The sequence below is a fragment of the Nuphar pumila genome, chromosome 16 (genome assembly GCF_984573655.1).
Source record: "Nuphar pumila chromosome 16, dmNupPumi1.hap1.1, whole genome shotgun sequence".
Taxonomy (NCBI): Eukaryota; Viridiplantae; Streptophyta; class Magnoliopsida; order Nymphaeales; family Nymphaeaceae; genus Nuphar; species Nuphar pumila.
Window position 1 is genome coordinate 69278496 of NC_143264.1, and position 27923 is coordinate 69306418.

General features: G+C 36.7%; 1 protein-coding gene across 1 annotated transcript in view; it reads left to right on the forward strand.

Moving 5' to 3' along the window:
- The first annotated feature begins 2501 nt into the window (after nucleotides 1-2501).
- The window catches only part of LOC149813445 (glycerol-3-phosphate dehydrogenase SDP6, mitochondrial-like), a 35526-nt gene continuing 10104 nt past the window's right edge, over nucleotides 2502-27923 (forward strand). The window contains exons 1-4 of the mRNA XM_089992213.1: nucleotides 2502-2985; nucleotides 4259-4732; nucleotides 6356-6687; nucleotides 22776-22936. Of these exons, the coding sequence (XP_089848339.1) occupies nucleotides 2607-2985; nucleotides 4259-4732; nucleotides 6356-6687; nucleotides 22776-22936 (1346 nt within the window). The 5' untranslated portion in view covers nucleotides 2502-2606. The remainder of the gene's footprint in view (nucleotides 2986-4258; nucleotides 4733-6355; nucleotides 6688-22775; nucleotides 22937-27923) is intronic.

Here is a 27923-nt window from a genome sequence, read left to right on the forward strand (position 1 = left end):
GTCTTTCCTTCTCTTCCTCCTAATCTTTATTCTTTCTTTGCATTTCCCTCTCCTCCTCCTCATTAATTTGCCTTTTCTTCCTTTGCTTTTCATTCTCCTCCTCAATCTTCCTTTGCCTTTCCCTCTCCTCCTTTTTCTTCGTTTGCCTTTTCTTCTTTTGCTTTTCATTATCCTACTCATTTCTTTGATTTTCCTTCTCTTCGTCATACTTCTTCTTATTTTTATTCTTATTATTTAGTTCTTTCTCATCCTTCTTCCTTTTCTCTTCAGCTTCAATATCTGGTGGATAATGCTCTGCATTATACAATTCCAACGCCTTGTCCTTGTCTTTATCATTCTCAATATTCATTATATTTTGATACCTTTCATAACGCTCATATATATGGGATTGGCAGATAGTTTCTCCAATAGTCATCCCATTGAACGACAAGGGGTTTATTGTCTTATGAGCTTTAGTCATTGCTAGCCTGCATAACACATTAATTTAACCATATCATTATATGTTACAATCGCCTCTCAAAGTATATAATATTGCAAATTATCCCATTCGTTAAACAATCACCAACATTACAAATCATCGTAATATTTGACTTCATAAGTAAACATTGTTGTAAGATTTAACAAACTTAAGTACAAATCAAGGTAACTTCATAAATACACATCGCTAATGCTTTAAATGTATAAATTGTTGCTGGTTCAAACTTATAAATCGTTGTAGAAATTGCAACCTTCATAAGTACATATCGTCGAAACGTTTGGGATTCATAAGTAAACATTATTGTACGATTTAGCAAACTTAAGTACAAACAGTGGTAACTTCATTAAATCGTTACTGCTTCAAACATATAAATCGTTGTTGCATCAAACATACAAATCGCTATTGCATTAAATGTATAAATTATTACTGCATTCCAACATATAAATCATTATAGAAATTTAGCTTTCATAAGTACACATCGTTGTAATGCTTAGTTTTCATAAGAACAAATCACACTAATTGTTTTTCGACTTCCAGAAGGTGGATATGTACAAATCGATTTGTTTCATTATGAAAATAGGTCTTATTTGGCATGAATAGTACAACTAGTTGTAAGATTTAACATTCAAATTTACAAATCGATTTGTTGAGATAACAAAACCTTAGACGAAACTCACTGAAACTCCATGAGTTTTGGTAATTCGACAGTGGAGGAGAAACACCCAGAAAGTAGATGCAGCCGATGGTGGCAACAATGCTCCAATTGCGCAGACGACAATAAAGGGTGTTTCGACGACAACAGACAACAACAAGGGTGCTCTGACGACAACATACAACATCAAATGGTGCATCATGAGAGGGAACTCTTGTTGCAAGAAATGGTGCAAACATTAAGAGCTTAGGACGAAAATGAAACGTTTGGACTTTGAAGAGTTAACATTATCCTCCCTTTTCTGGATGGATGATATTTTTATCATTTTTTCGAACCAGTGTTTCACTTTTCTAGATGGAGGATCTTGATCCGTCGTTTCACTTTTCTAGATAGAGGATATTTTTGTCCTTCTCTTAAACCATCGTTTCATGGTGAAAAGGGTACTTAAGTCTTTGCAATCACACCGAGCTCCGACACTAAGTGACGCCGATACACACGGGGATACAAGCCCCACATTCTTATATACATGGCGCTCATTCGCCCCCCCGAACTTTGCATGTCATTGCGACATAGACCATGAGTTCCAACTTATAAGCATCACAAGTTCGAAACCCAAGGGTGGCATCTCTTCCCTAAGGGCAAAGCTGGGTGGCATGGTCAGTAGGGGTGGCAAAACCTGACACGACTCCCCAACCCGACTCTTAGGCAGGTTTGGGTTGGGCTTAAACTAACCCGTTTAATAAACGGGTCGACCCGCCTAACCCGTTTATTAAACGGGTTAGGTTCATGTTAGGGGTATGCCAACCCGACCTGCCAATCCGTCCGCCAACCCGTTTACCCGTCCCAACCCGTTTATTAAAGGGGTTGACGGGTCGTGTCGGGTTACCCATTTAATAAACGGGCCAGGTTCGTGTTTGCCACAGCCGACCCGTTTAATAAATGGGTTCGGTTTCAGGTTGAGGTATGCTGACCCGATTGCCACCCCTAATCGTCGGTAGTCAGGACCCACAAGGGTTTTTACCAACCCAAAACCAGTCAATATGCAGTCTAGGATGGAATAGTTTTTTCTCTAAAAAAAAAACAAGTTTGACTTTTGCGCTTCCCAAAACAGCTTCCCTACGTTCCCACAAAATTCAGGCAACCATGGGGTTGGGCAACCAAGCAACCATGGGGTTGGGCAACCAAACGCCCGTCATAACTTGGGGGAAACTGGAAAGGATTGAATAACAATATGACGATGACCAACACGTATATAGAAACAGTGTTTGAGGGACCCACAATTTGTGTGAGGCGTTGCGGACGACGACCAACTCACCACGGAACCTCTTTCCATGTATATACTACAGTCTCAGGGGTTAAATAAATACGTTCTCCCTCACGCGGCATGCTTTCCCGCTCTCCTGGCTGGTTGGTTTCTTTCCTTATAGTGAGAATTGGGGTCGTCTTTGAGTAAGATAAGACGAAAAAAAGAGAGCCATGGCTGCTGCTTCGAGGCTGAAGCCCGTGGCTGCGATGATCGCAGTGGCGGCAGCGGGGACGGCGGGCGCGGTGGCGCTGCAGCGCGACGAGAAGGGCGTGGTGGAGAGCGATCGAGGGGAGAGGGCGAGCGCCCTGGAGAGCGTTAGGAATCGGATTCAGTCCGCCGACGGGATCGTCCCCAGCAGGGAGGTTCAAGTGGCCTCGCTCATGGGCAGCAGCCGGATCAATCCGCTCGACATTCTCGTCGTCGGAGGTGGTGCCACCGGGTGCGGCGTCGCCCTAGACGCCGCCTCCAGGGGCCTCCGCGTCGGCCTCGTCGAGAGGGAGGATTTCTCCTCGGGGACCTCGTCCAGATCCACCAAGTTGATCCATGGAGGTCCGGTGTACTTTGCTTTGATAGTTGATCATGCTCCGTTTTGTGTTTTTTTTTTCCAAGGAAAATTGGAATTCGCATGTTGATCTCTCCTCGATGATTCTTCGCAACGTGTTTCTCCCCCTTTTCGTTTTGAATTATAGCATGTTTTGCTTCGTGTTTGGAGCATCGAGGCCAATTCTCTCCGTTTGGTTTATTGGGCACATGAGTATTGATTCTTACTGGGTCCGTGTTGATTGAATTTCAGAATTTTGGCTGCTTTAAATGCTTTACATGATGTGCCTATTATTGTATGGAAGATTAAGAAGAGGAAAGAAAAAGAACAAGATGGTATCATAGACAATCTCTTTCTCCATTACTAGAAACTCGAAATCCTGCATTCTGATATAAGTAATCATAGCTCTTGATTTTGCTGCATATTGGCAGCAAATAGCTTCTTTTACCTGATGGCAAGTTGACAAGCAAATTCACACCCACTAGGGAAGTTACTGTCTGGTTGTCGCGGGAAGTTGCTTTTTAGTAGTTGGGGAGAGGGCTAAACTTGTTTGGCACGTATATACAGACTCCTATAAATACAGAAGGGCAGGGGCGTAGCTAGGATTCATGTGAGGGGGGGGCAAACAGTGGTGTAGAAAAAAAAATTATTTGTGTGATAGTCGGGGGTTTGGGGGCAGCGCCCCCGAAAATTTTTTTTTTGAGATAAAATAAAAAATGGCTACAATTATTAATAAAAATCTATTTCATATGGACAAATCAAACTATTTGCTGCAGTAAAGGCTGGGCTAGGACTGGGCTGGGCTAAAAAATGGATAAAAATCTATTTCATATGGAATCAGGGCAGGGCTAGGACTGGGCTTTTAAAAAAAAAAAAAATTTAACTGTTTGGGGAGGCAGGACTGGGCTACAGCCCAGTCCTGCCCCCCCTAGCTACGCCCCTGCAGAAGGGCATTATATTTAATTTTATTAATTTTCTTTGTGCATATATATAGTAATTGTAGCGCAGTGAATGAGACTAAACTTATCACTTAGAAACAATTATTTTGCTCAATTCAATTGATGAATTTTCTAGTGTTATGTCGTATCGTGGAAAGAACTATTGGTGAGGTATCTTGATGCTATGCGAGATGAGTTACTTGATGTCTAGTCCTAAAAAATAAGCGAATGACAAAATTTTATGCAATTATGACTTGGCAATTTGTTTGTTGTCTTTGTCACTGAGAACTCTTTATATTTGTTTAATAATGCAAAGTTTTTAGCTGTTCTGTGATTTGTTCAGGTGTACGCTATTTGGAGAAAGCTGTATTCAATCTTGATTATGGACAACTTAGGCTTGTTTTCCATGCCCTTGAAGAGCGTAAAAAAGTTATCGAGAACGCTCGACACCTGTGCCAACCTTTGCCATGCATGACTCCATGTTTTAGCTGGTTTGATGTGGTGTACTATTGGTCGGGGTTAAAATTATATGATTTGGTTGCTGGTCCCCGCATGCTGCATCTATCTCGATTCTATTCAGCCAATGAGTCAGTGGAGCTGTTTCCTACTCTTGCAAGGAAGGGTCACAGTGGAAACTTGAAAGGAACAGTTGTGTATTATGATGGACAGATGAATGACTCTAGACTGAATGTTGGGTTAGCTTGTACTGCTGCTTTGGCTGGTGCGGCAGTACTTAACCATGCAGAGGCAATTTCATTTCATAAAGATGTGGTTTCTGAGCGGATAACTGGTGCTCGCATTCGAGACAATCTAACAGGTGCAATGAGATTTTTGCATGAAATAACGTCAAATGGTGCATATCATTCTAATTGAGAAGCCAACTCTTTTGCTCCATTGGTTCAAGTTGATCTACACAACTTCAAATTAATGAAATCATTGTATTTTACTTTGCATTTGTTTATCCAGTGCCCTTGTTTCCTTTTTCTAGGCCATTCAACAATATTATTATTAGGAGGTAACAATTTCCTATCTAACAACTAATTTCTTGTTGCAATTAGTAAAATAGTGGAATAGGAAAAAGATTTTTTTTTTAACACTGTGGTAGTTGACCTACACAACTGCAAATTGGAGAATATTATTTTATTTTACTTCCTTTGAATTTTAATATGGGCTAGTGTCCTTGATTCTTTTTTTTTCCTAATTGCTGTTCAGCATATATTTTGTTTGAGCATTCCCTAAAGAAAGCAATTTACCATTAAACACTATTGTTATTATTATTATTATTAGGAGGTTACAAGTTCATGCGTAACAACTAATTTGATATTGGAATTAGGAAAATATGGTACTAGGAAAAATATTTTAATTTTTTGGCGCTGTTGTATATTAAGAAATGCTAATCATCATGATATAATACCTTTAAAATTGTTTGGAAAGTGATTGCAATAACATTGCAATATAAGATATACTTTGAATATCCATAGAAAAAATAACAACATTATAGGAATAATACTTTTCAGTTCCCGTAAGCCTACATACAAATGCTGGAGAGTTTGGATTGTAATAATTTGAACTGAGATATCAAACAAGATTTTATGAGAACTCTATGGTTTGACCATATGACTTTGTTGCAAATATATTGATCTTTCTAAGTGCTCGTGCAGAATAGTTATAGTTGGTCTCAAACTGTGTTATTCTTTTATGAAACTCTAATTTTTTCTTTTAGTTATATGAACAAATTGAGTGCCTTCATAAAATGGAGCGGGTTGGTCAAATTCTATGCATAAAACATGGAGCGGGTTGGAACAAATTGAGTGCCTTTACTTGGGCACATCACATAATTTACATAAAACAAAAAAATAAAAAGAATAAAAATACACAGTCGGCCCCTAATGGGCTGATACCTATTACAATGTAAAGTGACCTGAATGACCTTGATGGGTATTCCGGTTTATATATATATATATATATATATACATACATACATACATACAAATATATATATTAGAGGGCTAATCTTAACACTCTAAATTGTGAAAGCTGTCATTTTGTCCAAGGAACTTCTGTTGCTTTTTTTTTCTTAAGTTCTTCAGATGCATGTTTTGATGTCAAAGTGAATATATTTTGTCTTGGTAGGAAGGTATTATTCCACACCTCTCCCAGTAGGGCTTCATTTTTACATGTCTTCATATTGCTCACCTTATTTAATAATTTAATCCCAAATTACATGTATGATCAAAGCAATGTCTTGGCTGGTATCTATTAGTAGTTAACGTGACCTATTGTGATCGTTACGTGGATGTTTTCTGATTTTTGAGTTTGTGCAATGTTTCCTTGTGCATCATTTCAGAATTGAGTGTTTCATATCAACTTTTTGATGCCTTTAGCAACTAAAACTCTCTCCTGCATTTGTTATGGTCCTTACCTTCTGACAGTACTTCAGGCAAAGAGTTTGATGTATATGCAAAAGTCATTGTAAATGCGGCTGGGCCATTTTGTGATTCTGTTCGGAAAATGGCTGATAAAGATGCAACACCAATGATATGTCCTAGCAGTGGAGTGCATATAATTCTTCCTGATTATTATTCTCCTGAAGGAATGGGCCTAATTGTTCCCAAAACTAAAGATGGTCGTGTGGTGTTTATGCTACCATGGTTGGGACGAACACTTGCAGGAACAACCGACTCCAGTACTACAATAACAATGCTTCCAGAACCACATGAAGATGAGATACAGTTTATTCTAGATGCTATCTGTGATTACCTTAATGTAAAGGTGCATATAACATAGTCCAATCTGTGATTACCTTTTCATGTTTAATTCACAAATCATGAACTTTCTGTTTCTATGTTATAATGTTTAAAAGGAACCCCTTCTTTTTTACTTCCACATGTGATTCAGTAATCTTTTTCGCATGAGTTGAACTAATTTTGTGTTACGGGTTTTTATATGCATAGTTTCATTTCAACTGCTATAGTGTGAGCACAGGATTCTTCCCTTGTTCTTTTTTCACATTTTCTTCTTTTTCTGTTTCTGTTCAAGAAAATGCAACTAATTATTTTCCTAGTGTTAGAAGTAAAATAATAGGATGTAAACACGTAGAATGACATTATGGATTCCACATAAAACTTAGAGGAGATAAACTTTGACTTACATCTTTTATTGTTTAAAGAGAAAGCAGTAAGCTGTTCCTTACATTGTTTATTAACTTTTGTTTCTAGCTTTGTTATAACACTTTCATTTCTTTGTTCCTATAAAGAAACAAGAATCTTCCAAACACACAAAATATGTCCTTCAAGGATCCAAGAGAAGAAGAAGTGTCCATAAAAGGGCACACTACCAAAACCCACACAAGGGGTATTCACAAGAACACTTAAAAAATAAATATTTTATTCACCCACTAAAATTCTAGAAGCATACATTTGAAGAGGGGATGGCCCCTATTTATATACATGAGATGAGAGGGAAAAGGAGACTCAAATAGAGTCATTGGAGCTAGTCCAATGACTATTTGTAGCCGTTGGATTAGCTCCAACGGCTCCAAGACTAGACAACTTTTAGTTGACTTGTCAGCCTATCTAGTTCAAACTGAACTAGATACAGAAAATAATAAAATAAAAATAAGAAATGATATATATATATATATATATATGTTATATACATATTTACATATGTACATTTTAACACTCCTTAAACTTATGGTACAATAACTGAAAGTTTGTCTAAAAGAAAGTGATATCTGGGAGCAGTGAGAGGTTTGATAAAGAAATCTACTAACTGATATTCAAAGGTCACATAAGGCAGATCTATAGTCCCATGAAGATACTCATCTCGAATATAGTGACAATCTATTTCAATATGTTTAGTCCGTTCATGAAAAGTGTGATTGCTGGCAATATAGATCGCACTCTTGTTATCACAACATATGTGTGAGGCATCAATTATTTGAACTCCCGTATCAATCAACAACCTTCTGAGTTAGACCACCTCCGTTGTTGTAGTTGTCATTGTTTGATATTCAGCTTCAGTTGATGAAAGAGAAACCTTATGTTGCTTCTTACATCACCACGAAATTAGTGATTCACTTAAAAACACACAAAAACCAGTGGTTGAGTGTTTGTTATTGGGATCACCTCCCCAGTCAGTATTAGTGTAAGCAATTAAATCTAGTGAAGATGAAGCAGACAAAAAGTTCAATAAATTTTTAATATATCTAATAATACATAGAACTGCTCCCATGTTAACAGAAGTATGAGCGTGTTGAAATTGACTAGTTGTGTGTACAACGCGTGTTATATCAGGTCTAATAATTGAAAGATAAGAGAGTGCTCCAATGAGTTGACTGTAAGGAGTAGGATCTTCAAGAGTTTTTTCATCATCGATTTGCATTTTGGTGTTGGCAATCTCAGGAGTATCAACTTTTTTATCATCCGTGATTCTAGACTTGGAAACAATATCAAAAGCAAACTTAGATTGAGATAACAAGTACCCTCTAGGAGATTAAGCAACTTCAAATTCTAGAAAATATTTCAAGAGTCCTAAATCAATCATTTCAAAATATTTTTTGAGATTTTTTTTAAAACTCCATGTTTGTCTCCTCTGGTGATGATCATATCGTCCACATAGATAAGTATGATAATAATACTTGCATTAGAAATCTTAATAAACACGATAGCATCAGTCAAGCAAGATCTGAATCCAAAATCAATCATAACATGAGTAAACTTGTCATACAAAGCTTTTGTTGCTTGCTTAAGGCCATAAAAAACCTTTTTTAGACGAAGAGCTTTACCCTTAAGAACATTTATACTAGGAGGTGCCTCCATATAGTCTTCTTCAACTAAGTTTCTATTAAGAAAATCATTTTTAATATCCATTTGAAATATACACCATTTTCTAATCGAAGCGAAGGCTACTAGAGTCCTAATAGTGGTCATTCTGGCAACTGGTGCAAAAGTTTCCTCGTAGTCTATGCCATATTCCTAGGAATAACCTTTAACAACCAATCTTTCAAGAGTTCTATCACTCTTGGTTTTGATTTTATATACCCACTTGCAACCTATAGGTTTCTTTCCTTGTGGGACATCTTGGATGATCCAAGTATTAGCCATTTTTAAAGCTTCTAACTTTATTCTCATAGCCTCGATTCACTCAGAATGTTCTTTGGCTTAAGCATAGGTTGAAGGTTTTATATATAAGTGAATTAATGCAATGGATGCTTTACATTTTGGGGAAACAGACTCATAGGATACTTTTCAGGTAGAGATCCTATTGAACTTTAGATTGTTTAGCATACTTTTCTAGTGCACATGGGTGATTAGGATCCTTGCGTCTGGAATACTGCAAATAGTTTTGGTTCCTATGGGAATTCTCTTTGTTAATTATAAAATCATTATCAAGATTACACTCATCGATTATATCAATACCATAATCAAGATCACATTCATGATTACGTTTTTCATAATTTGGAATCAAATAAAATAAAAATGAATACTTAGTTACTTCCTCAACTTTTTCAAAATCAAAGAAACTTTTCCTTTTTAAAAAGGACATATTTCTTGAAACATACAACTTTCTACTTTTGGGATCAAAGCACCGATAGGCGATAGCCTTTTTTGGTTATCCGCATAACCTAAAAAGGCACAGGAAATAGCCCGAGGGGAGATTTTATCATTTATGTTAGTAAAAACAAAACATTTACATCAAAAAATTCTCAATCTAGAGTAATTGGGAGTTAATTTAAAAAAGTTTTTCAATTGCTGTTATGTTTTTCAGAGAAGAAGATGACACTCTATTAATAAGATATGTGACATTTAAGGCTGCTTCAACCCAAAAATCCTTTGGTACTTAATTTGCTATTAGTAAAGTTCTGGTTGTTTCTATAATGTGTTTGTATTTTCATTCAGCCAAACCATTTTGTTGTGGTGTGTGAGGACAAGATTTTTTTATGTGTGATGCCATGCAGGTTTAGATAATTTTTAAATTCTTTTGATAAAAATTCTTTCCCTAAATTAGTACAAAAAATAGAAATGTCATTTTTAAACTTATTTTTGACTAAGTTATGAAATATTTGAAAATATAAAAAGACTTCAGATTTATGCTTGAGGAAGTAAATCCAAGAATGTCTAGAGAAATCATCAACAAAAATCACATAGTAAGCATATCCACCTTTGGACACAACTAGTGTTGACCCCCAGACATCTGAATGTATTAACTCAAGTGGTCTAGAGAAAATAAAAGTTTTTTCATGGAATGGTAATCTCTTCATTTTACCAAGAATACAGTAGTTACATTTGAATTTTTTAGAGTTACAATTTTTTTTCAAATTTAGAAAGTATTGAATTTTGGATACATTAGGATGGCCAAGTCGTTTGTGCCATAAATCCAAATAAATCTTTTGAACATTGTAACAAAATGGATCGTTGGTTATTTCCAAAAAATCCATGTAGTAGAGGCCTCCTTATCTATGGCCTTCCCCAATCAGTTTTCCTGACTGACGATGTTGCACCCAACAACCATCATAAGAGAAGGAGTCATTACATCCGTAGTCAAATATTTGAGAAACAGACAAAAGATTTAAATTTAATTTATGAATATACATTACTTTTGGAATAATAAACCTTTAAAAATCTTACAAAGTATTTTCAAAATTTCCAATTTCTTTTATTTCAAGATATGTACCATCGACTGTAAAAACATTTGATATGCTTGAATTAATATGACATTCGGATAAAATGTTGTGATTGAGGGTCATATGAAAAGAAACACCAAAGTCAAGAAGCCAAAGAGTTTTACTGAGATTGGAAAAGGAAGAAACCACAACTCCACTTGAAGAAGATGCACCTTTAAGTAAATATTGGAGCATCTCCATAAGTTGTGACATAGATATGGGTTCATCATGAGATTTGTTATTTTCACTTGATTCTTGAGTCAATTCAATCGCCACCTTCTTTTCTTCTTTCTTTCTAAATCTAGGACATTGAGGTTTAGTGTGTCCGGGCTGATAATTGTGACAAATAAATTTTTTCTTGTCATATTCATTGCCTTGTTTCCAATAAGGCTTCTTATCATAGCCATTTTCTTCCTTACAATGAGGTGGCGTGTAAGGACTTATGTAGTTTTCGGGCCTAGAGACAGCTAAAACAGAGTCGTCTTCATTTTTCAAAGAATGCTCTTGTAGCCTATTCTCTTCCATACTCAACTCTTCAATAGTGTCAACAATAAAAGGAAATTTTCCTCTATTGATGAGCCAAGACACAATCTTAGTATGCCCCATTCTTCACACTTTCAACTTTTTCTCATAACTAGCTAGTGTTTTAATCTTCTCACTATTAGAATCATTTGTAAAACCTGTATTGAGAGAAAGAGAGAAGAATAAAAGAAGAGGGGTTGCGACTATCACGATTTGAAATCGTGACCTAAAGACATATATTTATATGTTTTGGTATACAGAATGGATCTGAGTCTGGTATAATATCCAGACCCAGAATACAATGTACACTAGAACCCATATGGACCCGGGTCGGGTATATGATACAACTTTTTCACCTCCTCTCAAGTTGATCATGGTTTTGAACCATGAACAACTTGCCTTTAAGCATCCAAAAGCGATCTTTTGTCAAGCCCGTTGTAAAAATGTCTGCAACTTGTCTTTCAGTATTAACAAATTCAGGCTCGATCTCTTTTTCTTCAATTTTTTGTCTCACAAAATGTTGGTCGATCTCAATATGCTTAGCGCGACTGTGATGTACTGGATTAAATGACATATTGAAAGCACTTTGATTGTCACACAACAAGGTAGACAAAGCGATCGTTTCTCCCACTTCAGTTAGTAAATGCCTGACCCATGTGACTTCGGCAGTAGCGGCAACCATGGATCTATACTCAGCTTCAGTGCTTGATCTAGCAACAACCTTTTGTTTTTGACTACTCCAAGAGACTAAGTTTCTTCCAATAAAGACACAATATCTTGACATAGACCTTCGTTCATCAGGATCTCCTGCCCAGTCTGCATCACAATATACAGTAAGTTCACGCACATCCTTGCCAGACGACTATGAAGAATATATCAACCCATCTCCAATGCTCCCTTTCAGATATCTGAGTATCCTCTACGTGGTGCATGCATAAATTGAGACACTTGATTGACTGAATAAACAATATCAGGTCGAGTAAAAGTGTGGTACTGCAACATCCCTATTAGACTGCGGTACCTGGTGGGGTCCTCACACAGATCTCCATCATGAGTACTTAATTTTTGGTGGAGCACACTTGGAGTTGCCAAAGGTTTGTAGTCTTTCATACCTGCCTTGTTGAGAACATCGATTGTATACTTGTGCTAAGTGAGAGTCAAGCCATGAGCCTGACTATCGACTTCTATACCAAGAAAATAGCGCAAGGCTCCGAGATCTTTTATTTTGAACCTTTGACCTAATAGTTTTTTCACTTCTTTGATGTGATCTTCAAAGTTTTCTGTGATAACAATATCATCAACATAAATTAATAATAAAGTGATCACATTCTGACTTCTAAAAATGAATAATGAGTGATCCAGTAGAGAGCGTGAAAATCCATGCTTTTGAATCTCAAGGGAGAAGCTGTCAAACCAAGAACGAGAGGCTTGTTTTAGGCCATAGATAGCTCTTTTTATTCTGCACACATGTGTTTTACAATTTTGCTCTTGATATCCAGGGGGTTGTTCCATGTAGACTTCCTACTTCAAATCCCCATGCAAGAATGCATTTTTTACATCAAGCTGACTCAGCTTTCATCCATGTTCAACAACCAAAGAAAGAATAATTCAGAGTTCCCATTCGCACCACAGGGCTGAAGGTCTCATCATAGTCTTGCCCTGCTTCTTGAGTGAACCCTTTTGCCACCGGTCTTGCCTTGTATCGTTCAAGGTTCCATCTTATTTATACTTTATTTTGTAGACCCATTTGCATCCGACAACATTTTTGTTAGGTGGTCTAGGAATGATTTCCAAGGTTCAACATTCATGTAAGGCTTGCATTTCATAATTCATGGCTTCTACCCATTTGGTAGAAGTGGCTGCCTGATAGTACCTAGTAGGTTCATCTTCCTTATTCAGGGTAGTTAAAAAGAATTGAAAATCCAAGGAGAAATTTATAGCTGACCCACCTATCAATAGGATGTCACATGCGATTGGATCTTCTGACCTCAAGAGTATGAGAGGAAGTAGGTGCAACTGCTGAGGTGTGATTTGAAAGGTCTGACGCTGTCATTCTCTGTCTAGTATAGCAAATGCCCTTGTATCTGCCCGATACAGATGGTATTTTTTCCCCATTCTGTGATCCTGATGTGCCAATAGTCTCGGGCATTTCTTTCCCCATTCTGTGATCCTGATGTGCCCACAACTTGGAGAATAGACTTTATTGGAAATAGCAAAAAGTTCTGAATTCAGTCAAGGGTAATAAACTTCGGTGGTGGTAGGGGACATATCCGTTGTTCCAGCTTTGTGATTAAAATTTTGTTCATCGAAGATAACATTTCTTGAGATTCTGATACGTCTGTTGGCGGGATCATAACACCTATATCCTTTGTAGTCGTCTGCATATCCCACAAATCTACACTTCTGAGCCTTGTTCTGAAACTTGTTTCTCAGGGACCGATCAATGTGCACATAACAAACACATCCGAAGGCACGCAAATCACGATAACTAAGATGAGCTCCAAAAAAACAGTAATAAGAAGACTTATTTTCCAGAACAACCATAGGCAATTTATTTATCACATATACGACAGAATGAAAAGTTTCTGTCCACAGATTGATGGGAAGATTGCTGTCATGGAGCATACTCATGGCACTTTCAACGATATGCCTGTGTTTTCGCTAAGCAATCCCATTTTGTTGAGGGGTGTGTGGACATGACACCCTTCTTCCTATCCTATTATTTTGAAGAAAAGAAATAAAGTTACTAGATGAGAACTCCCCACCTCCATCACATTAGAAGAATTGAATGGACTTAGAGAATTGATGTTTTACTAAGGAAAAAAAAATTTGAAACAAAAGAAAAACTTTTGACTTATTTTTTATGAAATATATCCAGGTGTATCGAGAGTAGCTATCAACAAAGATTATGTGGTATTTGCTTCCAGATCCAGAGGCAATTGGGGCAGGTCCCCATACATTAGAACATATTACCTCAAAAGGCTTTGAAGCTCTCTTATTAATAGAGTGAAAAGGCAATACATGACTTTTGCATAAAAGACAACTGAAACACTTCTGACTTTTCTCATCCACATTGAGACTTTCTTTTGGAATAAGATTATTAGAAACAAGTTTCTCAATAAAATGACTCCCACAATGTCCTAATCGACTGTACCATAAGAAAGACTTATTAAATTCAGAAATACTAAAAACATTTGCTGAAGAGAAGGAACATGACTCTAATGAAGACTTCAAATCCAGATGAGTAGGGCGGACGGGATGACATAGAGCTTCTTCAAAGACATACATATTGCCTCCTCTTTTTCCTTCAACGAATGTTTCCCTCGTGCGAAGGTACTTGACCTGCACAGAGAAGGGAGCGAATTCGACTGAAGCATGATTATCATCAACAAGTTTAGAAACAGAGACAATATTTTTCTTGATATTGGGAGCATGAAGGACATCAAAAAGTTCAAGAGTAGAACGTGATATGGGAATGACAGATTTTCCAACATGGGAAACAAGATGGTAGGATCCATCTCGAGTGACAATTTTACTTTTGCCAAAATAAGGAATAGGTTTAGAAAGTTTACCTGCATCGCCAATCACGTGAGTAGCTACCCCTGAGTTAACGAACCAGGTGCCTTGATCATTCTACTTTAATTTCAATTCTGACAAGGTGGATATCAACAAATCTCTAATCTCTCCACTGTCTCCGATATTGTTAGACTTTCTTTTTGGTTTTGTCTGTGGAGTCTTTCTTTTATTTTCAGGATTGTGCCAACAATTTGCCTTGATATGCCCTCTTTTGTTACAAAGGAAGCAAGTGTGAATAGATCTTTGTCTCTGAGCATGAGTCAACATATTTGGGGTGTGAAGCAATCCACGTCCTCAGTGTTCATTTCGCCCTTGTCCCCCTTGCCCTCGTCCTCGACCATAAGTTACCCCTGTGGCAAAAACTTTTTGGGAATTTGTATAAGCATGAGTTTCTTCAGAAAATCCCTTCAGAGTCATTTCATACTGAATTAATTTAGCTTGCAACTCATCAAAAGTAGGAAGGGCAGGTAGACACAGTAGTGAAGTGGCGATCTTATTGTAGTCGGATCCCAATCCACTCAAAATTTGTTGCACCATATCACTGTCACTCACTGCACATCCTATAATTGCAAGTTGGTCTGTGATAGTCTTCATCTTGTTTAGATATTCCATGATTGTCATGAAATCTTTTTTCAGCAACTGAAATTCTCTCTTGAGAAAAACCATCATCGCCTGTGAAACTTGTGAATACGTCTGAACCAATCTCTCCCAAAGTTGCAGGGCTGTACAATTGTCGGGGATTGCAACAAGAACCTCTTGAGACAAGGTAGAAGTGATGTATGCAACTACTGATTGATCTTTTCTTTTCCAGTTGAGGTATTCTGCGTTTTTGACATACACAATTGAACTTGCCCTTTTATCATCTTTGAAGCTTGCGTTGCTTTAGCTCCCATATCTGCTAGCAATCGTCTGAGCCAAACAACCTCCATAGTGGTGGTTGCCATGGCTCTGTATTCAGCTTCGGTGGAGGAAAGAGAGACTTTCTGCTGCTTCTTGCACCTCCACGAAATTAAGGTTTCACCTAGGAACACACAAAAACAAGTAGTTGAGTGTCTATTATTGGGATCACCTCCACAGTCAGCATCAGTATATGCAATTTAATTTAATGAAGATGAAGCAGACAAGAAGAGTCCTCGTGAAAGAGAGGATTTTAAGTATCTAATAATACGCAAAATTGCTCCCATGTGCACGGAGGTGGGAGCATGCTGAAACTGACTGGCTGTATGAACCACATGAGTTATATCTGGTCTAGTAATGGAAAGATAAGAAAGAGCTCCAACAAGCTGTCTATAAGGAGTAAGATCATCAAGAAGTTCTCCATCATCAATTTTCATTTTAACATTGACAACTTCTGGAGTGTCTACTTTCTTATCATCTGTAATTCCAGACCTGAAAACGATATCAAGAGCAAATTTAGATTGAGATATCAAATACCTCCGAGGGGAATAAGCAACTTCAATGCCTAAAAACTATCTTAATAAACCTAAGTCAGTCATTTCAAAGTAAGTTTTAAGAAGAGATTTGATATTTGCAACTCCCTGTTTGTCGCCTCCGGTGATGATCATATCGTCCACATAGAGAAGAAGAATAATGATGCCTGCATCAAATTTCTTAACAAACAAAGCAGTGTCAGTTAAACAAGGTTGAAAACCAATATAAAGCATAACATGACTAAATCGGTCATACCAGGCTTTTGGAGCCTGTTTAAGACCATAAAGAGCTTTTTCTAGACGAAGAACTTTACCCTTAGGGATACTAATACCAGGTGGGGCTTCCATGTATACTTCTTCAACGAGATTTCCATTCAGGAACGCATTTTTGACATCTAATTAAAAGATAGGCCATGTTCTAATAGAGGCCAAGGCTATTAAAGTTTTAACAGTGGTCATACGGGCCACAGGAGCAAATGTTTCTTCATAATCGATGCCATACTCTTGGGCATATCCTTTTGCTACTAAATGGGCCTTATATCTTTCCAGGGTCCCATCACTTTTGGTTTTGACTTTGTATACCCACCTACAACCTATAGGTTTTTTACCCGGAGGGATATCTTGTATCGTCCAAGTATTGGCCTTTTCTAGTGCATCCAATTCTATTTTCTTGGCTTCTATCCATTCTATATGATTTTTGGCTTGAGAATAGGATGATGGTTCAACATATGATTGTATTAATGTAATGGCGGCCCTATACGTGGGTGAAAAAGATTCATAAGACACAATTTTTTCTGGAGGTTTAGAGATTCTAGACGTTCTTCTAGGTGAGACTTCAGAGTATTTTTGTAATGCACATGGAAAATTTTGCTCTCTACGTCTTGAATATTGTAGACTAACATCCCTATGGATTTGCTCTTCATTATCATCATTTTCAACAACAATAGGACTTTGATCATTGTCAAGGTCACATCCAACATCACATTCATTGGATTTTGAAGTTGGATCAATTAAAAACGAGTATTCAGTGACATCCTTGGATTTTTCAAATTCAAAGAAGCTTTCTTTTTCCAAAAAAGATACATTTCTTGACACATATAATTTGTCATTTTGAAAATCGAAACACCTGTAGCCTTTTTGATTATCAGCATATCCTAAAAAGGCACATGAGATTGCACGAGGAGAGAGTTTGTCATTTCTGTTGGTGAAAACAAAACATTTGCATCCAAAGACTCTTAATCTAGAATAATCTGGAGTTAAATTAACAAGCTTTTCTATTGGAGTTGTATTCTTTAATGAGGAAGATGGCATCCTATTAATGAGGTAGGTGGCAGTTAGGACCGCTTCAGCCCAAAAACTTTTTGGAACTTGATTTGCAATTAGCAATGTCCTAGTAGTTTCCATAATGTGCCGATGTTTGCGTTCGGCTAGGCCATTCTGTTGTGGAGTGTGTGGACATGATCTTTGATGTGTAATACCATGTAAATTGAGATAGTCTTTGAATTCGTTGAACATAAATTCTCCCCCTGAATCAGTGTGAAAAACAGAAATATCATTTTGAAACTTATTTTTAACCATTTTATGAAATATTTGGAAGTTAGTAAAGACATCAGATTTATGTTTAAGAAAATAAATCCAAGTATGTCTAGAAAAGTCATCAACAAAAATGACATAATATGTATAACCACCTTTGGAAATAACTGGTGCGGGGCCCCAAACATCCGAATGTATTAACTCAAGTGGTCGTGAGAAAACAAAAGTTCTACTAAGAAATGGTAACCTTTTCATTTTGCCAAGAATGCAGTCTTTACAAGAAAAATTTTCAGAATTACAAATTTTTTCCAAACTTGGAAAATATTGAATTTTAGACATATGAGGATGGCCAAACCTTTTGTGCCATAAATCCAATTCTAATTTCTAAATATTATAACAAAATGCATTCTTGGGTAATTCCAAAAAGTCCATGTAATAAAGTCCTCCTTCTCTATGGCCTTCCCCAATCAGCTTCCCTGACTGGCGATCCTGTACCCAACAACCATGAGAAGAGAAGAAAATATTACATCCATAATCAGATATTTGCGAGACAGATACGAGATTCAAATTAAGTTTAGGGATATATCTAACTTCTGGGATAAAAAATCTTTTGGATTTTTGAAGATTTTCAAAACATCCTATTCCTTTTACTTCAAGAGATGTGCCATCGACTGTAAAAATCTTTGACACACTTGAGTTATTTTTAAGACATTCAGATAGACTATTAACATTTGGGGTCATATGAAAAGAAGCGCCAGAATCTAAAAGCCAAGGAAAGTTACCTGGACCGGAGAAAGATGCAACTGCCGCTCCAATTGAGGCTTCGGTTGAGGAGGATACCCCTTTGAGAAGAGGTTGAAGGATTTCCATCAGTTGAGCCATAGACATAGGTGCATCTTGATCTTTTGACTCAGATTCAACAGATGCAACTCTTTTTTTCTTCTCTTCTTTTTAACTTTGGACATTGAGGCCTGTAGTGCCCCGGTTCATGACAATGATGACAAATAACTTTTCTTTTTTCAAAGTCGCCGTTTTGCTTTCCAAAATGAGGCGGCTTGTAAGTACGAGTATGATTCCCCGATCTAGATACAGCTAAAACGGAGTCATCATCAACTTTTGGAGTACTTTTTCTAAGTCTATTTTCCTCCATAGTGAGCTCTTCTATAGTATCAACAATAGAAGGAATTTTTCCACGATGTAAAAGGGCCGATTTGGTGGATTCAAACTCCGGCCTTAGACCATTCACAAATTGATAGAAATGTTCCATATCGAGTTGCTTTTGGCGAAGCTCGATATCTTCGGCACAATGCCATTTGGGCTCAAGAAGAGCCAACTCTTCCCAAAGTTCGGACAACTCATTATAATATTCTCGAATAGTTTTATCTTTTTGAGTCATTGTCCGAACTTTATCTTGTAAATTGCATACATGTGCAATATCTTTAAGGGAATACATGTTTTTGAGGCATTCCCAAGCCTTATCGGCATGCTCAAACTTAGCTAGACTAGAGCATTTTTTAATGTCTATGCTATTGATGAGCCATGACATAATTTTTGCATGCCCTATCCTCCATTCTTTCCATTTCTTTTCATAAGTGGCTAACGCCTTACTCTTCTCTTCTTCCATTAGAGGAACCTCTTTATCACCCTCTTTCTTGGTAAGAGATAGTTTAGGTTCCAAATCGGAACCATCCACTATACCCCATAAACCTTTTCCCCAAATGTGGTGCTTCATAATCGAAGCCCACATTACATAGTTAGTATCATTTAGCTTCATAGGAATGATGGTGATCTTATCATTGTCATCCATCTTTTACAAAGGTAAGAGAGGAATAAATAAGAGGAGAGAGAGAGAAAAATAAAAAGAAAAGAAAAAGAGTAGACAAAGGAATAAGAGAGGATACAAAACCAAAATTTTTTGTAGCACAAGTTCGCCTTTCTTCAAACAAATCTTCTTGAGCCAAGAACAAGGTGATGAAACACCTTTTGTAAATGTGGCACGGAAATCGAGGCGGAAGCACTTTAAGATCTAAGGATTTCGTAGCTTTAATACCATGTAATGAAATGGTGGTCTTCAACAAATGCACGAATAACTCACAAACAAGTGTCTATTGGAGACACTACAAGCATGACCCTTGAAAGGGTATAAAAGGAAGAACACTTGAAAAATAAATAATACTTTATTCATGAACAAAATGCTTAAGAAGCATAGTGGTTTACATTGAAGGGGTTCACCCCTATATATACAAAAAAGTGGAAGAGAGAGGAGAGCTCATTTTGAGCTCTCCAAAAGAGACGTTGGACTTCCAACGTCTCTTAATATAGCTGTTGGACTACAGTCCAACAACATTTATTATTATAGCTGTTGGACTATAGTCCAACAGCATTTATTATAGCTGTTGGACTACAGTCCAACAACTATTTGCACAGTCAAGTTCCAACAGGAACTTGACTGGATCAAATATCTAGTTTCTATTGAACTAGATGCTAAAAAGAAAATAAAAAAAAATAGAAAAAGAAAATAATAAAAGGAAATCTAATAATATTAAATTATATATATATATATATATTACAGTTTACATTTTAACAGTATTCACAAAAACACTTAAAAAATAAATATTTTATTCACCTACTAAAATGCAAGAAGCATACATTTGAAGAGGGGATGACCCCTATTTATATACATGAGATGAGAGGGAAAAGGAGACTCAAATAGAGTCGTTGGAGCTAGACTAGCTCCAACGGCTCCAAGACTAGTCAACTTTTAGTTGACTAGTCAGCCTTTCTAGTTCAAACTGAACTAGATACAAAAAATAATAAAATAAAAATAAGAAATGGAAAAAATATATATGTTATATACATATTTACATATATACATTTTAGCAGTTCCATTTGTCAATAATGTGGTTTTTATTTCATATAAGGAGTTTTCTTCAAGTTGGATGTACAAATTTTCAGATGTAAAAAGTTATGTTACAGATGGACTATGTTGTTGTGGAGATACATTTATGATCTTGCCTCGGTGCCAGACTTCCGCAAAAGTGGTTCAATGTCTATCATTGCTCAATATAATGACAGAGATATTCATGCAAGGCATATAACTTCAATTTGATGTCTGCCATGCTTATGGTGATTTCTTCCTTTTGAGCTATGGTTTCTAGTGGACATAAAAGGGCTGATATATCAGATGGAATCATGGATGCTTTTCTTAATGGAAAATGATTGAAGTTCACATATAACCGCTATTTTTTTTCTTACTGAACTTTTTTAGAAGAATGGCCTGTATGCTTCACTTTTGTTTATTTTTCATGACGAGCTTCATTGAGGTATTTTATCCATTAGTGAAACTCCATGCGATGACACTTTTTTCTTGGTTGAAGCCTTAACTTTTATCTTTAGCTAATTCTTGGTTGTTTGTTAAGACAAGAATCTGTTGGTGAACGGTTTGTTTGGCTAATGTGAAAATCTTCAATTGCATTGATATTGGAGATGTATGAAGCAACAAAAAGTCTGCGATGATGGGGCTTGGTAACTAGATTTATGAGTTTAGGGTGGCAGTATAATGATTGTACCTTCACCTCCCAATCTGTGAAAGAATGTTGCCTGGTTTATATGTGGAACTGGATATCATGTATGGAATTAGATGAACATAACTTCTGGCATCTCTTTCATTTTAACAAGCATGTCACACATTAATTCTACAAGTTAAGCCTCAAAAAAGGATTCAACTGATTTATCGGCCATGGTGGTGAGAAAGTTGTTCGCAGGTAGCTGTGTAAGCTGATATGCATATGTGCAATAAAAAAGCATACAGGCTTCTATTCTACTTGCATATGCACATACATAGGTACATTTATAAGCAAACAATCTAAATGGATGTGAACAAAACACAGTTTTACACATCAATTGATCATTGCCATGTGTCAACTGAAATAATTTATTGAGTATTTCAGTAACAATTTTACCTTGTTCATGTTTATTGGTTTTCTCACTTCAGTTGATATTTTTGGGAAAGTTTCAATTGGGACTAGTAAATGTCAAAACCAACATAATTATTCCTATTTATGCATTTATTTTAAATTAAATTGATATATTTTTATGGTGCTCCCCAGACAATTCTTGCTTTCTCTCACTCCATTCTCCTAGTCTGGAACTAATCCTGCTTCTACACTAGGTACCTAAGGGCGGCAGATGATTGATGAGGTTGATTAAGATTTCATGTCCATAATCTTGTTACTGTAGGTTGATTTCAATATTGATATGGCCAAAAGTGAGTAACTTCTAAAATATTATGTTGTTGAAAATGTGCTGCTTTTACTCATTATGATATTCTGTTTTCTGTTCTTCCATCTGAATAAAGAAAAAAATAGAAATAATAGTGATAAAAATTGAGTACGTAGATATAACTTGTTGGAAATGCATTTCAGCTTAATGTTATTATTTTTCTTCTTCTGTCAACTTTTTGAAATGCATTTCAGCTTAATACTCCTATTATTTTTCATCTTTTGGCTTCTTGTTTCGCCCAGTTTTGGTATGTTTAAATATTGCTGGTTTTCATATTCAGTTATATTTTGACAAACACACAACACTTCACATTTTTTTGATAGGCAAGCTGGGGTTAGGCAGACGCCCCCCCGCCCCCCATTTGTACAAGGTACTATTGGGTTTTGAACTTGCAACGTCCCAACACAAGTTAACTTGCACTAACAGCTCCTACCAAACAATCAGAGCCCCCATTGGTAAATGAAGAATTCAAAGAGAGAACAACACTTTACATTGCATTAAATGAATCTTAGAAAGTATTCTGTGCCATTTTCTAAAAAGTTCATCAACCATTATCTGAAGGTTTATGGTCCCTATGCTGCTAGATTTCTGTTCATCACCTGCATGTTTTCTTGGGAAGCTTCTCCATTGGCTAGGATGTAATAGGTCTCTTGGAAAGACAAACCTCATGCGAGTGGTTGTTTGTATGGTGATTTTCTTTGAAGTGCATACCTGATACAGATGATTCTGAAGTACTATACTTGAAACTTAGTTATGCTGTACTAGTCATTTTAGGACAAATTTTCACTTGTATTTTGAGTTCTTTTTGAAGCGTGAAAATGGTTTTCTGTTGGAAAACTCAAAAATTTTAGGTACGGAGAATAGATATTCTTTCTGCTTGGAGTGGTATTCGACCATTGGCCATTGATCCATCAGCCCAAAACACTGAGAGCATTTCTAGGGATCATGTTGTGCGTGAAGATTATCCTGGTTTGGTCACCATTACTGGAGGAAAGTGGACAACATACCGAAGGTATGATTTTTTTAATGTGCTAAGGCAATTACCCCACATGCTTTAGTGATATCTTTCTTTTATGCTAGGTTTCTCATCAGAGTACAACAACATTGCAGTTACTTTTCATTTACATCTCTCACTATATCACTTATTTGGTCATTGCTAAGGACTACCAACAATTACAAACACATTCATTAAAAGTAAAAAACATAGACTTTAATATGTAATATGTAAGGATTCAAAATGTGCTAAGAAGAAATTCACAAGTTATTTTAAATTTATGATCAACTTAAGTGGTTGTTGGTTGTAAATAAGTCTATTTTGTATAGGTTGATACGTTGGTGATCTTTTCTCTACAACTAATGATACCATGTAATGAAGTGGATTGAATCCGATACACATGCAAGAACACACTTTCAATCAAGTAAAAATACTTGATTGAATCACGAAACCACCCACACAAGGGTCTACAAACTTGTTATTGTATAGAAGCACTCAAGAATGAGTTAAAAATACAAGGCCACAAGAGGCCAATTTATAATACAATGGAACCAATGGGGTGCAACTCAATATGGTTGTTGGGGCTGCACTCAACAGTCATAAATATAGCTGTTGGGGCAGCTCCAACAGCTATATGGAGTTGTCCCATCAAATCTGAAAAAGACAAAAAAGGTAAAAAAAGAAAAAGACAAAAATAAATACATGAAATAAAATGCAGAAATGTCAGCCCCTAATGGGCTGACACCTATTACAGAGAAAAGACCGAAATACCCCTAATGGGTATTTCAATTAACAATAAACACATATATACATATACATGTATATATACATATATATACACGTATATGTATATCTTAATATCCCCCCTCAAACTCATGGTGCAACAACCGAGAGTTTGCCAAGTAGGAAGTGAAATTTGGGTGAAGGAAGTGCTTTGGTGAAGAAGTATGCGAGTTGATACTCTGATGGAACATAAGGCAGTGTGATAGTCTTCCGCAGAAATTCTTCTCGAACATAGTGGCAATCCATTTCAATGTGTTTTGTCCTCTCATGAAACGTATGATTGCTCGCGATATATACAACACTCTTGCTGTCACAACATAATCTGGAAGGTTCTGTGGTGTGAATTCCCAAATCCTCTAGTAGTTGTCGCAACCATACTAACTCAGACGTAGTCATTGCCATGACGCGATACTCAGCTTCAGTTGAGGAGAGAGACACCTTCTGTTGCTTCTTGCATCGCCAGGAGATTAGGGAGTCACCTACAAAAACACAAAAACCAGTAGTTGAGCGTCTATCATTCACATCCCCTCCTCAATCAAAATCTGAGTATGCAATGACTTCTAATGAGGAAGAAGATGATAAAAATAATCCATGACTTATAGAATTCTTAATATATCTAATAATTCTCATTACAGCACTCATATGTACTGTAGTGGGAGCACGCTGAAATTGACTGATAGAGTGAATAACATGAGAGATATCAGGACGAGTAATAGAAAGGTAGGACAGAGCTCCAATAATTTGTTTGTATGGGGTTGGATCTTGCAGAGATTCTCTATCATTCTTCTTCATTTTTGCATTTATGACCTCTGGAGTGTCAACCCGTTTTTCATCTGAGATTCCTGATCTCTCTATGATCTCTGCGGCATACTTAGTCTGTGACAAAAAATAACCACGAGGTGAGTAAACTACTTCAAGCACATCTTTGATATGGTTTACTCCCTGCCTATGTCACATGGGTGCGGATGTGGGGATTCAGCACTTCCAAAAAAAACGGGTGCGGGAGTGCGGTAGGGGCAAAAATGTAAATATATATATATATATATATCATGTATAGTGTATATGTATAAATGTATGGTAGCTGTTAAGGTCCATGACATTTATGCCCAACTTACTTTTTACCATTTTTTTTATCTTATATGGTTGTCCCCAAAGATGAAAGTGATGAGTTGTGGAGCCTGATTCGTTGTTTTTGCCCTTGCAGGAAGGGGGGTCCAGGGGCTCCCCCCGGCGCGGGTCCCGCTGCGCGGTCTAGGGGGGCCGCCTCTGGTGGGGGGTTATAGGGGGGCAGCGCCCCCCCCCCCCCCCCCCCCAAAGATTTTTTTTAAATTCCGCAGCCCATTTCATAGGGCATTTTTTTTTAAAAAAAAAATCCAAAAAAAAAAATGAACAAAAATGACCTTGGGTGCGTTAAACGCACCTAGGGTCGGGTTGACCGCACCCGCACCCGCGTCGAGTCACATCGATGCGGGTGTGGCACCTTGCTAGCCGAATCCCTGTGACATAGCTCCCTGCTTATCACCTCCTGTGATTATCATATCATCTACATAAAGCAACAGTATAACCATCCCTGCATTGGAAGACTTAACAAACAATGCAGTGTCAGTAAAACAAGATTTAAAATGCAGTTGAGTCATCAGATTACTAAGTCTATCATACCAAACTTTGGGAGCTTGTTTTAACCCATACAAGGCTTTTCGTAGACGAAGAGTTTTCCCATGTGATAAATTCAAACCTGGTGGAGGATCCATGTAGACCTCCTCATCCAGATTACCATTTAAAAAGGCATTTTTCACATCCATTTGAAAAATTGACCATTTTTTGATTGATGCTATAGAGATGAAAGTTCTGACACTCATCATTCGAGCAACTGGGGCAAAGGTCTCATCATAGTCAATTCCACTTTATATTTTTTCAATGTCCCATCCCATTTGGTTTTGATTTTGTAAACCCATCTACATCCTATAGTTTTCCTTTTTTTAGGTAATGTTTGAATTTCCCAAGTTTTTGCCTTTTCTAATGCTTTTAATTTATCGTTCATGGATTTAACCCATTGTTGATGATTTTTAGCTTCATAGTAGGATGATGGTTCAAAATATGAGTGTATGGCCATTAAGCATGCTCGGTATCTTGGTTCAAAGGAATCATAGGATACAAATCTACTAGGGGCTTTTGAAATTCTTACCGATTTTCTAATACTAGCAGAATCAATATCTTGATTTTGAGAATATTTTTCTAAAGCACATGGTGGGTTCCCTTCGGTCCACCTAGTATATGTTTGTATGTTACTATGGGATGGGTCGATATTGTTAAGATTATTGTCTATATTTTCACTTGCATCATGAGAGTCAGAGTCTTCATGTACACTTTCATGCTCATTATGAAGATTTTCATACCCTTCATGTTCATTGATGAGATAAAAAAGAAATGAATAATCATATTTTCTTGGGTTTTTTCCTTGCTAAAACCATCTTCATTTTCAAGAAATGTAACATTTTGTGAAACATATAATTTGTCCCTTTCCCTGTCATAACATCTATATCCTTTTTGATTTTCGGCATAGCCCCCCAAAACATAAGAGATTGCTTTTGGGGAATGTTTGTCGTTCTTATGGGTAAGAACAAAACACTTACATCCAAAGACTCTCAATCTTTTATAATCGGGAGGGGGGGGAGGGATTTTAATCAATTTTTCAATAGGGGATATATTTTCAATAGCTTTTGAGGGCATTCTATTTATCAAATAGACTGCCGTAAGAGCAACTTCGGCCCAAAACATTTTTGGAACATTTTTTGATACAAGAAGTGTTCTAGCGGTCTCAACAATATGTCTATGCTTTCTTTCAGCTACTCCATTTTGTTGAGGAGTGTAAGGGCAATATTTTTGATGAATGATGCCATTTGAATCAAGAAAATTTTTAAATTCTTTTGATACAAATTTCTCCCTAGAATCGGATCTAAAAATTTGAATATTGGTTTTGAATTGAGTCTTTACGTAATAGAAAAATCTTTTAAAACAATCAAGTACTTCTGACTTTTGCTTAAGAAAAAAGATCCAAGAATGTCTACTATAATCATCTATAAATATAACATAGTAAGATACCCCGCCTTTAGATATAACTGGATCCGGTCCCCATACATCCGAATGTACTAACTCAAATGGATTTTTGAATATAAATTGTCTTTGCCCAAAAGGTAAAGCTTTCATTTTGCCAAGAATGCAATCTTCACAAACCAAATTCTTTTCTTTATAATAAGTAAGAAATAAAAACAAGTGTAATTTGGTCACACTAGGATGTCCTAGTCTTTTGTGCCAATTTTCTATATCTTTCTTTTCCACAAAATTACAAAAATATTGTTTTGATAACTTAAGATTGTCCATTACATAGAGATCTCCTCTTCTATGGCCTTGCCCAATCAATTTCCCGGACTGGAGATCCTGTATTAAACAATCATTAGAAGAAAATAAAACTTTACAACCATGATTCGTAATTTGTGAAACCGATAAAAGGTTCAAATTTAATTTTGGCACAACCCTAATATTTGGTATGTGAAAGTTTGATTGTTTTTGAAAGATTCCAACACTTTTGATTTTTAAGTATGTTTCGTCGGCGGTTGAAACATAAGAATCATTTGAGTTAGAATGACATTCAGATAATATTGACTCATTTGGAGTCATATGAAAAGAGGCACCAGAGTCCAAGATCCAAGAAGTCTTACCTGGGTCACCACTTGTGGATACGGCCGCTCTAAAAAAGGAAGAAGCTTGAGTTTTGAACATTGGTTGTAGCGCCTTCATTAATTGAGCTAAAGATAGGGAGCCAATGCATTTGGAGTTGTCAACATCATTCCTTTCCACCGAAGCAACTTTCTTATCATCTCGGTGATCTTCTTTCTTTCTTTTTGAACAAAACTTCTTGATGTGTCCCGGGTTCATAACAATGATAGCATATGATTTTGCCACCTTTTTTGTCATTCCTCTCATAGTTATTAGGATTTCTCCCATTCTCATTTTTCACAAAGTGAGGAGGTTTATAACTCCTAGTATGATTACCGAGCTTTGACATAGCAAGCATGGTTTCTTCATCCTTTGAAGTGGATGGCTTCTTCAATCTATTTTCTTTCATAGTCAATTCTTCAAGAGTTTCGACTATGGATGGCACACCTCCTCTATGAAGGAGAGCTGATTTAGTTCCCTCAAATTCGAGCCTAAGCCCATTCAC